The 13,162-nt window shown below is 25.8% G+C and overlaps 4 protein-coding genes and 1 non-coding gene across 5 annotated transcripts; 1 reads left to right on the plus strand and 4 right to left on the minus strand.

Moving 5' to 3' along the window:
- Positions 1-620: 620 nt before the first annotated feature.
- On the plus strand, positions 621-3,800 carry DDB_G0293964 (hypothetical protein; the record flags this gene model as incomplete). The annotated part of the gene is made up of 1 exon (XM_628902.1): positions 621-3,800. One exon carries the CDS (start codon positions 621-623, stop codon positions 3,798-3,800), a length of 3,180 nt encoding a protein of 1,059 aa, XP_628904.1.
- A 767-nt stretch (positions 3,801-4,567) lies between these two features.
- DDB_G0293990 (hypothetical protein) lies at positions 4,568-5,604 on the minus strand (the record flags this gene model as incomplete). The annotated part of the gene is made up of 2 exons (XM_628903.1): positions 4,568-4,967; positions 5,039-5,604. The coding sequence occupies 2 exons, from the start codon at positions 5,602-5,604 to the stop codon at positions 4,568-4,570; spliced, it is 966 nt and encodes a 321-aa protein (XP_628905.1).
- Positions 5,605-6,721: 1,117 nt separating this feature from the next.
- On the minus strand, positions 6,722-8,617 carry redA (NADPH-cytochrome-P450 oxidoreductase; the record flags this gene model as incomplete). The annotated part of the gene is made up of 1 exon (XM_628904.1): positions 6,722-8,617. The coding sequence occupies one exon, from the start codon at positions 8,615-8,617 to the stop codon at positions 6,722-6,724; it is 1,896 nt and encodes a 631-aa protein (XP_628906.1).
- A 402-nt stretch (positions 8,618-9,019) lies between these two features.
- Positions 9,020-12,384, minus strand: DDB_G0293988 (hypothetical protein; the record flags this gene model as incomplete). The annotated part of the gene is made up of 5 exons (XM_628905.1): positions 9,020-10,581; positions 10,667-11,527; positions 11,601-11,884; positions 12,005-12,160; positions 12,320-12,384. 5 exons carry the CDS (start codon positions 12,382-12,384, stop codon positions 9,020-9,022), a joined length of 2,928 nt encoding a protein of 975 aa, XP_628907.1.
- Positions 12,385-12,737: 353 nt separating this feature from the next.
- On the minus strand, positions 12,738-12,811 carry tRNA-Arg-CCU-1. The gene has a single exon. It is a non-coding gene; the product is annotated as a tRNA-Arg (tRNA).
- Positions 12,812-13,162: the final 351 nt, after the last annotated feature.

Below are 13,162 nucleotides of genomic sequence, written 5' to 3' on the forward strand. Positions count from 1 at the left end.
AAAGATTGAAAATTAATTCTTTCAATTTTTAAGACCCAAACTATTCCTTAAACAAATAATCAAATTAAGAAAATTAACCTACAAAGTCAGAATTAGTACTACCAAATATTATACTGTAATGGAATGTCAGAGGTTGGGGCACTGACACCTCCTTCAAAAACAAAACAGACTTTATCAAATCCCAATCCCCCCCAAACTCATTGGCACTAACCATAGTCAATGAACTCAACGCCGACGCAACACAAGCACACCAGCTATTCCCTGGCTCCATCATTAGCGCAACCAAAAGAGGCAACGGAATAGGAATACTAAACCACAACAACCAAAACATAAAACTCTCACCAATATTCATAATAGAAGGTAGACTAATAATATCAGACATTCTAATAAAAGATACCACAACGAGAATCTTGGCCATATACGCCCCGGCCCAACCTGATAAAAGAAAAACACTAGCTTCAACACTAAACAAACACTTCAACAACCAATACCACAACCTAACGTCTAACCCTAAAAAAAACATNGACATCATAGCAGGCGACTTCAACTGTTTAGACTTCAATGACAATCACACATCAAATGATGACCAAGGCAACTTGACAACACAATCCCCAGATGAGATGGCCACAGTAATCGAAGCCATCAGAATTTCAAATAACCTAATGGATATGGACCAACTAAATAAAAGACCCACCTTCTCAAGAACGATACACAACACAAACAATAACCTCACAAGAATCTTGGAAAGGAGACTAGACAGAATATACCTTAACAATAGCNTAATCAACTACAGCCAATTATACTTAAGGAACCTAATCCCCCCAAAAATTAACGACATACCTCTATCAGATCACAACTTCCTATCAACCACTTTCACTCTACCCAACATACAGATGAACAAGCGCAGATGGAGATTAAAAAAATCCTCAATCCTCTCAAGCATAATGCTTAAGAAAATAGACTTCCTACTTAACGATTATTCAAGGGAGCTGTCATCCAACCATAACTCTATTTCCTTCTCTCAACTCAACAGCTTACTNAACAAAATAAAACAACTATACACNGAATTTCAAAAACAAAACGACTACAACAATAAGGCAAACATCAAAAATCTAATCTCCCTACTAGAGACAGAATTTAAAGACCAAGCCTTCGCAACCCTTTCAGCAATAAATGAATCTAAAAAAAGAGAAGAACAACTTAAACAAGAATTGAACAACTATTGCGAAGAAACCTCACTCAAGTACATCTCCGCGAGAATCAAGAAAAGACACAATGATTTCACCATCAACGCAGTAAAAGATGCACAAGGTAGAACAATTAACAAACAGGAATTGATCGAAGAAGAATACGTAAAATATTACTCAAATCTTTATGACTACAAAGAAGATGACCCACTATCTCATTACGAAATGTTGGAAAATTGGACAGTGACCAGGGACTCAACATGGGACAACCTTGAAAATGAATTCACCTCACAAGAAATCCTAGAAGTAATAAAACAACTGAACCCACACAAATCTCCAGGTCCAGATGGAATTCCAAACTTATTCTACATAACACACAAAGAAAAACTAGCTCCAATACTGGCCTCAGCATTCAACGACACTCTAAGAAATCCTCATCTAATTAGCAAAAATTACAAAGAAGGCCTCATTATCACGATACCTAAAAAGGGAGACCCCGAACTAATCAAAAACAGAAGACCAATTACACTGGCTAACTGTATATATAAAATCCACTCAAAGCTAATAAACAATAGAATAATCCCAATACTAACGAAAGTGATCAACCACAATCAAAAAGGTTTCGTACCAGGCAGATTCATTCTAGATAATATCATATCAATGAACGAATTAATCAACTATTGTAATGATAAAAGAATTAACGGAATAATTACACTATATGATTTCGAAAAAGCTTTTGACTCGATCTCACACGGTTCAATACTTAGATCACTACAACACATCAACATTCCAACCAATATAATCAACCTGATAATGAATCTACTCACCAAATCTGAAGCAAGAATTGAAATTAATGGTAGAACTACTATACCCTTTGAGATCAAAAGAGGAGTTAAACAAGGAGATCCACTATCACCCACCCTGTTCGTCCTTGTAATAGAGGCTTTAGCTAGAAAAATTTTACAAGATGACCGAATTACTGGCCTTCCTCTAAACAACAGCAACCACAGAGAGAAATTCCAAAGCTTTGCAGACGACTCGGCTTCAATGGTCCCAGACTCTCAACAACTTGAATTAGTACTACAACACTTCAATTCATTTTGCAAAGCCACTTCCTCAAAACTAAACATCGACAAATCTTCATCAATTCTTATAGGCAACCCAGACAATACCAACCAAAGAATTCCAATATCTACAAATCCAGAAAGATACTTGGGATACTTCTTCACAGGCAAAGGGATAACAAGAAAAATGCCAGAAATATTAAACACAATAAGATCATCCTTAGTACTATGGAAAACCACTGACTCAACAATCAAAACCAAAACCAACATCCTCAAAGCATTCGCACTCTCTAAATTAACCTACTATTCATATGTAGAGAACTTTAAGGAAGAGGAATTAAACCAAATCAATAAATTAGTCGAATGGTTTTTATCGGCACCAAACAACAAAAATGCTAGTGGATTTCAAGTTATTAATTTAATGAGAACCAAAAGAGCAAGATACCCACTAAAAGTAGGGGGCTGGAACATTTGGAATATAGAATTGAGACAACTGGCGCAGAAACTTTGGATCATAAACCAGTTCATCCTAGCACTAGAAACCAAACAAACAAACTCATCTCATCACAAAAGCTGGGAATATCAGATCCAAAAAAACAAATTCACATCCAGATACCTAAAAGAAAACTTAGACGAATGGAACAAAATAAGAATAAAAAAAGCAATCTTCAACAATAATCTCACATCCATAAAAAACGAAAATGGACAACCACTTTCACTGGCAGAATGGTATACCACAATTCAAGACCAAAATCCAACCATCCCTAAAACGGAATTCCAATCATCTCTAAACTTAAGAGGCTACAGCTATAATCAACTCTTCAACAACATACTGAAGATAAAAGACCCTAAAACAAGAGACACAATGTTTAGATTCCATGCCAGATGCCTTCCAATAAACTACCTTCACAACAAACAATGCCCACTCTGCAAAGAAGATATGAGCAAAGACCCATACGGTCACCTGTTCTTCTCATGCAAGAAAACAAAACAATTCATAAAAATAAATAAACTCAAAAATTTCATCTATATTACCACAGGCAAAGGTAAAAACTGGCATCATACAAGAATTAGGCAAAATAACAATTTCATTAATAGAATAACTCCAAAATTATCACCGACAGCCAAAAAAGATCAAGAAGTGAATGCAGATTACGCCAACCACAGATTCCACAAAGAATACTTTGAATGGAACTATAAAGCAATAGACTATGATCTAACCAGATCATTCGCATATAGAAACCTAATGGCCCTTATCCTCCACAACATTTGGATTTGGATTTGCAATCAAATATACAGTGAAGATCCTTTAACAAATGAATCACTATCATACAGCTCCCTTCTAAAGAAATGGCACAAATTGGCCACTCTAGAATACATCAAAAAAGCAAAAGATCTGAAAAACTTATCAGCAAAAGACCATAATAATTTCAAAGATCCTAAGATCCTTCTCACCTCAACGATCAAGCTAAGAAAAACAACAGCTAATTACTATTGTATTCCAGAATCATCTCTCCCAAATATTATATCTTTTGATCAATTCATATGATTAAAATAACCCTTCAGCTTAAATGATAAGCCTATAAATAAATATTAAATAAAAACTCGTATTAACACAGATGGACATATATCAATCTTGTTAATCCAATATTAAAAAAAAAAAAATATTATACTGTTGATTTATACACCAGAATTAGTACTACCAAATATTATACTGTTGATTTATTTATTAACTATCTTAATCTCAAAAAAATATTTACTCCACATTTTTAAAAAAAAAAAAAAAAAAAAAAAAAAAAAAAAAAAAAAAAAAAAACTTTAAATTCATTAAACCTAATAATTACTGTTTATTTCCTTAATGGATAAACATTGATTAATCATTATAAAAATAAAAAAATAAAAAAAACTACAAAAAAAAGGTAGGAAATCTAACATATTGCCATAATAAATTTGAAATTAATTTATCCCCAAATACTTTTTTATATAAATTATAAATGTCCTCCATTATAATTTAAAATGAATGATGATAAATAAAAAAAAATAAAATGTCTATTAATTATTTGTTTAAAGATTCGATAATATTATTTGATTAAAAAAAAAAAAATAAAAATATTTCATATGAAATTTACTTTTCTAAAAAAAAAAAAAAAAAAAAAAAAATATTTGTTTTCAAAAAAATTCTAAAAAAAAAAAGGTTATTTAGAATTGGATTTTTTTGGTTAATTTTAAATAAAATAATTATAAAAATTAATTTTAGGCGTCTCATTTAATAGGTTATTTATATACTACAAGAATAAATTAAAATTTTATTGGTGATTATATTTTATCTGATTGGTCGTCAGAATCTAAAAATGATTCAAGTTCTTCTTTGTTTGGATTTTCAATAACTATATTCTCTATTGTTACTTCTGAACCAGTATTTGATTCTGATATTGAATTATTTTGTATATTATTATTTATATTATTATTTTTATTATTATTATTATTATTACTATTATAATTATTATTATTATTATTATTATTATTATTATTTTGATTATTTATATTATTATTTATATTATTATTACTATTATTTAAATTTTTTGGTGGATTTGAAAATTTTCTTTCTTTTTCAGATAATAAATTTTCAAGATCTTTTCTTTCTTTTAATATTTTTTCTCTTTCAAACTTTTGATATTGTAATGATAAATCTTCTTGAAGTTTATTAAGTTCAAGTCTTAAAAAAAAAAAAAATATATTAGTAAAAATAATAAAAAAAAAACAAATAATGATGATAATAATAATTACTTTTTTAAAGAATCAAATTTAATAATTTCAGATTCTTTTTTATCTTTCCATTTTGATAATTCACTATCTAAATAATTATCAATATCTAAAGATAAATTAATTTCTAAAGATTCAATTTTTGAAATGATTGAATCTAAATTTAATTGAATGGTTTCAACCAAAGTGTTGAGTTCACCTAATTTTGAAAATTCAGCATCAGCTTTCTTCCAAACATCATGTTGATAGGCACAAACTTTAATTAATTCTGGAAACTTTTTATCAACCTCTTCAGCATGTTCTGCAAGTATTTGACCATTGATTCTAATTTGTTTTAATTTTACTTCAAAGTTTCTTAATAATAAAGTACCATTATATAAATCTACCTCTTTTAAACTATCTTTTTGTTGTGAAACATTTGGTATTGATTGTGGATTCATATAGAGAGGGTTGGTAACAGATGATGTTAATGAGGAAACTGTAGATAATACTGATGCTGGTACTTCAATATCTTTAATTGTATCCATCTCCAATCTTAATGAACTATTTAATGCTTGAACAACTGTTGATTCTTTAATTGCATCAACCATTGGTTGGTAATTTAAATTGGTTGGATTTAATGATTTTAATGTTTCTGTTAAATTTTCTGTAGTTGTCAATGATTCATTTGTATTTAATGTTGATTCATTATTATTATTATTATTATTATTATTATTATTATTATTATTATTATTATTAATAATAGTATTATTATTATTATTATTATTATTATTATTATTATTATTATTATTATTATTATTATTATTATTATTATTATTATTATTATTATTATTATTATTATTATTATTATTTTCTTGTGGTAATTGTTGAGATTGAGGTTGTTGTTGTGGTGATGATAAAATTGTACTCTTTCTAATTGACTCTGTACTAAAATTTTTAATTTTAATTTTAATAAATTAATAAAAAAAATAAAAATTAAAATGAAAAAAATAATGAAAAATAAGATTTACGTTTCTTCAAATTTTTTTAAAAATGATTTAAACCTTTTTAAAATATATAGTGGCAATAACAAATAATTATTTGAATGTATAAAAAAAAAAAAATATCAATGAAAAAAAAAATAAAATAAAATAAAATAAAAAAAAAAATGAAAAATCAAAAAAAAAAAAAAAAAAAAAAAAAAAAGATTTTTTTTTTTTTTTAAATTGCAGTTTTTATTTTTTTTTTTATTTGGAAACTAAATTTAAAAAGGTTTTTTTTTTTTTTTTTTTTTTTTAATCAGATTATTAACTTTAAAGTAAATTTTTATAAAAAAAAAAAATGATTAAAGTTGGAAATTATCTTGATCAAAAAAATAAAAAAAAAAAAAAAAAACAAATAATATCTTTGAAATAATTTATCCACACTTTATTTAGTTTTTTTATCCATTTATACAGTTTTTTGAAAAGTTTAATTATGAATCATAGAACCCCCTAAAAATTTTTTTTTTTTTTTTTTTTTTTTTTTTTTTTTTTTTTTTTTTTTTTTTTGGAATAAAAAAAAAATGAATATTTGTTTTATAATTATATTTTATTTTAAATCTTTATTTTAAAAGAAAATATTTTATTTTGTTTAATTGCAATTTTATTTATTTTTAATATAAATTTTTAACTTTTTAAAAAAAAACATATTTTTTTTGTTTTTTTTTATTTTTTTAAAATTTAAAATTTAAAACCAAACATCTTTTTGATAACGTTTTTCTTTTTCTAATTTGTGAAGTAAAGCTTGAGCATCAGCTTCATCAATTGACATATGTTTAGTGATGATGAGAGAAAGTGTTTCATGAACTTGTGGAGCCATTGATTTAGCATCACCACAAATGTAAATATGACCACCAGCATTGATGAGATCACAAATTTGTTGACTATTTTCAAGGAGACGATTTTGAACGTAAACTTTTTGAGAGGTTTCACGAGAGAAAGCAGTGTAGAGTTTAATTAAACCATCGTTATGATATTGTTGTAACTCTTTGGAGTAAAGGAAATCTTCATCAGAACGACGACAACCAAAATAGAGATGATTTTCACCAGTATGACCGAGTGCTTTTCTTTCTTGAATGAAACTAACGAATGGAGCAATACCAGTACCTGGACCAACCATGAGTATTGGAGTTGTTGGATCCTCTGGTAAACGGAAATCTGGATTATTGTTTATAAAGATTGAAACACGATCACCAACATTCATACGATCGGCCATATGAGTTGAAGCGATACCAACACGTTCACTACCATGAAGATCATATTTAACAACGGCAACACATAAGGAAACTGCCAATTTATTTTCACTCATTGAAGAAGCAATACTATAGTAACGTGGTAATAATTTTGCTAATTGAGCTAATAAATCATCGATTGGTGGACGAGCAGAAGAAAACATCTTTAAGATATCGATTAAATGATGATTTTCTAAAAATTCAACCAATTGTGTATTTGATTTACCAGTACCTTGAGCCAAGAGATTTGTTAATTTCTCTTTTTCTTGTTGATTTTTAACATTATCTTTAAGGAGTTGTAATAATTCTGGTTTACAATTATGAATATCAAAACATTTGGTTAAGATATGAGTAAGGGTGATTTGAGATGGATTTGGTTGTTCACCCTCTTGATAATGCCAACCTGGAGTTGAAACTTTGAAAGATGGTGATAATTTTAAGAGTGAGATAATTGCAGAAACCTCGGATGCAGCATTATCTGGAAGGATAGCTAAAGCATCACCTGGCACGTACTTGAGTTCACTATCACCCAATTCAAACTCTAAATGAATACCAACTTTATCACCTTTAGTGAGTACACGTTTAACCAAGAGTTTACTAGAGTATGGTTTCTTTTTATTGTATTTACCTTGAGAGAGTGCGAAAAGTTTTGCCTTTTCATAGAGGTAATCTTGACCTTCACGTTTTTCAACTCCACCCAATGTTGGAACTAAACCACACACGGTATCAATATAACGATCGAAACAAGTCCAATCTTCTTGATCAACTTCAATACGATCTCTAAATCTCTTGGCACCCATCTCTTCAAATTGTTTATCCAAAGTTTTACCAGCTGCACAATAATGTGGATAAGAACGATCACCCAATGCTAAAACACTAAATTGAATATGTGAAAGATTTAAACGATTTGCTTCTAAATAATCAAAGAATGGACGGGCAGTGGTTGGTGGAACACCATCACCATAGGTTGATGTAATAATGAGGACTATTTGTTCTTTTTCAAATTCAATAATCTCGTACTCTTCCATATCGATAATACGTGCCCAAAAACCTTCTAATTTGCTATTGATTGATTCTTCCAATTTTTTGGCAACCTCTGCTGATAAACCATATTCAGTTCCATATAAAATTAAAATTGGACAAACATTATCTGATGGTTTTACAAATCTTTCTTTTTTCTCTTTAACAGCTGCTCTAGCTAAAGCTGCTGGATCTGGTGCATTAAATCCAAATTTATCACCTTCATCTTTTGAAACTGATGGTGCTGAAAAAAATTTATATAAATAATAAGTTGTTGTTACACCAGCACCTAATAATACTAAATTTTTTGGTTTTAAAATTACTGATTTCATTTTATTTTAAAATTTACAAAAAAAAAAAAAAAAAAAAATTGATTAGATATTTTTTTTTTTATTTTTTTAAAAATACAACAACTAAAATTATTTATAAATAATAGTTTTTTTTAAAAAACACAAAACGAAACTTTTTAAAAAAAAAAAAAAAAAAAAAAAAAAAAAAATCTTTGGGATTCGTGATCACTTTTAGTGAAAAAAAAAAAAAAATTAAAATAAAATTAAAAATAAAATAAAATTTTTTTTTTCACAAAAATTTTATTTTATTTGGTTTTACAAAAATAATTAAAAAAAAAAAAAAAATATCCAATCAATTTTTTTTTTTGGCTCACAAATAATATTTAAAAATAGATTTTTATTTTTATTTATTTTTGTTTATTTTTTTTATTTTTTTATTTTTCTTTATTTTAAAATAAAAGGATGAATTGTATTTTTTGATTTATAATTTAAAGTATCATTTAATAAAAATGAAAGTGAAGAATTACAATCTTGAATGGTTTGACCGATTGTAGTTGAAGAAATGGTTGAATGAAATGAATCATTCTGAGGTTGTTGACAACTATATAGAGCAGCAGCAAAACTTGGATATTTTAATAAAGATATTGATTCATTTGCACGTTGAATTACTTGAGGATCAAAATATTGTTGATAACCAATAATTTTCATTAAACATAAAACTACACGAGATGTTGCATCTGGCCAACGTGATGCTATCTTTGTAAGGGAACTAATTAAATTTAACATTATATTAATATTATATTGTTCTTGTAATTTTTCAAAATCATCATTATCAATAATATTATTTAAATTAAAATTATTAATATTATTTAAAATATTAATATTTAAATTATAATTTAAATTATAATTATTTATAAAATTTTGATTTTGATCATTTTCATTATCATTATTTTTTTTATCATTATTTAATTTTTCAATATCATTATCATTTTCATTATTTTCAATATTTTTAATATCATTATTATTATTATTGGATGATGATGATTGTTCTTGTTGGTGTTGTTGTTGTTTTTGTTGTTGTTGTTGTTGTTGTTTCATTATTAAAGAAGATTGTTGTAATGATGATTGTGAAGAATTTGATAATGATTCCATTTTAATTGTATTAATTTTTTCATAAGTTATTAATTCTAAAGCTTCATGATAATCTGAATAAACATCAGAAGTTATTGTTGGACAAACGTAAGGTGAACAATATTCACCAATTATAAAAGATAATGATAGAGTTACAATATCTTTATAGGTCATACGAGCTTCACTAATAACTGATAGAATTAATTCTTTTTCTGATTGAATTAATGTTGAATGTTTTTTAAATATTGATAATAGATGAGACATTAAATTCTCTCTAATACGTTTTTGATAAGGTTCATATGGAAATATTTGTTCCATACGTTCGAAAATCACTGGAAGTAAAGTTACAAAAGTATTTAATGAACCATATTCTAGTAAAACCTCGAAATAGATATCTAATAACAATGGCACCAATTCACATGAACCAATTGATCTTGGAGTTACTGGATTCTTTTTACAAAATTGTTGAAGTAATGGTAGAGTTGTAGTTGACCAAAAATTAATATTAACACCAGATTCATTACGTAATAGATAGTTGTAAAGTACACGATATTCACTCCAAGCTGTATCAACACCAACATCATTATGTTCAATACCCATTGATGCATATTTTCTTTGTTCAACCAATACACTTTCCATTGATAATGTTAATAATGGTAAATCTAATAATAAATGAAAAACTTCAATAAATGAATTTGGTGAAATAAATGATGGTAATAACTCTGAAAATTCACCACTTAAACTATTTGGAAACCATGCTAAACATTTAAAAATTGGTGGAAAATATAAATTAAATACATTACTATTCTTTAATAATGTTTTTTTATTTTTTAAACAAAAATTAATTGTTTCAAATGAAACAAATGAATTCATATCTAATTAGATAAAAATAAAAAAAAATATTAATAATTATTAGTAAAAAAAAAAAAAAAAAAAAAAAAAAAAATTAAATAAACTTACAAGTTCTTGGTAAATAAGTTTGAAAATAAACTTTAAATAATGGTTCAGGATCATAAACTAAAGTATGACTATGATTTACAAAGAATTGTAATAATGCTAATAAGATATGACCAGAGGTGGCATTTGTATTTTTTGAAGATGGTAAATGAAGTTGATAAGCTTTTTGAACTGTTGGAAATATTTTTGCAATTAAATTTGAATCTAATAAACAAAGATAATCTAAAATTCTAATTGATTCAAGTAATGCCATAACTGAAAGATCGTCACCACCACTTTCATCAATACCCAATGCTATAGCTGTTGCTGATTGTTGTTGAATTGGTTTATTATAAATCATACTACCACCACCACTACTATTGCTATTACCACTATTACCACCATTTAGATTACTATTATTATTACCACTACCATCAATTGGTTTTAATTTACTTTGATCAATTAATCTTAAACAATATGATACAATTGTATTTTGAAATGATTGATTTAATGTTCTATGTTGTTGTTGTTGTTGTTGTTGTTGTTGTTGTTGTTGTTGTTGTTGTTGTTGTTGTTGTTGTTGTTGTTGTTGTTGTTGTTGTTGTTGCAGCAGTTGATCCTGTTGTTTTTCAATTAATTCTAATTGTTGTTCAATTTGTTGATCCAATTGTTCAATTTGTTGATCAGTATTTGTTAAAGATTGTTGTTTATTAATTTTATATAAATTTATTAACCATGTATATAGAATTGAAAATGAATAAATATTAAAAGTCTGATCCTCTGTATAATTTGTTGAATTATTTAATACTGTAAAAAATTCAATTGAAACTGATCCATCTAATTCTGTTACTGGTGTTGCACTAGTATTACCAATTTTACTGAAAACTTATAATAATAATAATAATAAATTAATACTCAATATATTTAATTTTATGTTATTTTTAAAAAATATACTTACAACCAATTGAAGATTGTTTTTGATCAGAAATTAAACTTGCATGACTAAGGAATTGAATTAATTGAGTTTCAATTGGTTTTATATGTAAATTTGTTAAAGAATTTGAATGATATCTTGCAGAGATTGCTAATGATGGCATTGATGCAGATCTTGTTATTGGATCTTGTGAAGAGATTGTTTGAACTAAAAATGGTATACTTGATATATAAATTTGTGAATCTGTACCAGTTGATAGTAATAGTGATAATATTAAAGGTAATGTCTTTGGATCAAACGTTTTAAAACTATTAAAAAAAAAAAATAAAAATAAAAATAAAAATAAAAATAAAATAAAATAAAAAATGAAATTTGATTAATATAATATATTAATATTGAAATTGAAATATTAAAATAATATTACTTACTTTTTATATAAAATTTGATGTTCATTTTTTGAAAATTTTGAAAGTGTTGATAAAGTAAATAGTTTAATTTTATAAGGAGTATTTGGATCTAATAAAAGGGTTGTAAATTTCTCAATAAATGTTGAGTTTATTGAAAGTGATTTCTGATTTTTACCACTATAATTTAAACATATTTTATAAAATAGTTTCAATATATCAATACTCTCTTTATTCTTTGGGTTTTTTAAAACTACCTAATAATTACCAAAATATGTTGAATATTAATATTAGTTTGTACAATATATTTTGTTTTAATTTATTTAATTTTATTTATACAATACATTTTCAATTTTATTTAATAATTCTTCAATATTTACTGCTCCTGAGACATTTGTTTGCATATTTTTTATTGTTTTATTTTTTAAAAAATTAAAAGGAAAAAAAAAAAAAAAAAAAAAAAAAAAAAAAAAAAAAAAAAAAAAAAAAAAAATTTTTTGGGGAATTTTTATTTTTATTTTTTTATTTTTTTGGGGGGATATTTTGAATTAATTATTTAAACCAAAAAAGAATAAATGTTTTCAAATTTACCCTACAATTAATATAGAATAACCTCAACATATCCTTAAATTTGGTCAAAAATAATGATTTTTTTTTATAGTCTTTTTTTTTTTTACCTAAAAGCGGGGTCTTTTTTTTTTTTTTTTTTTTTTAATAGTCAAAAATAATGAGAAAAATAAATAATTTTAAAAAAATATGTCATGGGCAGGACTCGAACCTGCATCTTATTCGTTAGGACCGAACCGCTTTATCCAATTAAGCCACCATGACATTTTCAACATCATTCATTATCATTTGATCGTACTTAATTTTTTTTTGAGTAAGAGAAAAAACATCAACAACAACACTTTTTTTATTTGATTATTTCATTTTTCATATAAAAAAAAGACTTAAAAAAAATAAAATAAAATACACTTAGAGTAAACTTCTTTATTTCTTTATTTTATTGTAATTTATTTTTTTCTTTTTTTTGAAAATTTTGCGAAGCAAAATTGAAAAAAAAAGGAAAAAATAATCAGTAAGAGAAAAAACATCAACAACAACACTTTTTTTATTTGATTATTTCATTTTTCATATAAAAAAAAGACTTCAAAAAAAAAAAAAAAAAAAAAAAAAAAAAAA

This window comes from Dictyostelium discoideum (assembly GCF_000004695.1).
Source record: "Dictyostelium discoideum AX4 chromosome 6 chromosome, whole genome shotgun sequence".
Classification (NCBI taxonomy): Eukaryota; Evosea; class Eumycetozoa; order Dictyosteliales; family Dictyosteliaceae; genus Dictyostelium; species Dictyostelium discoideum.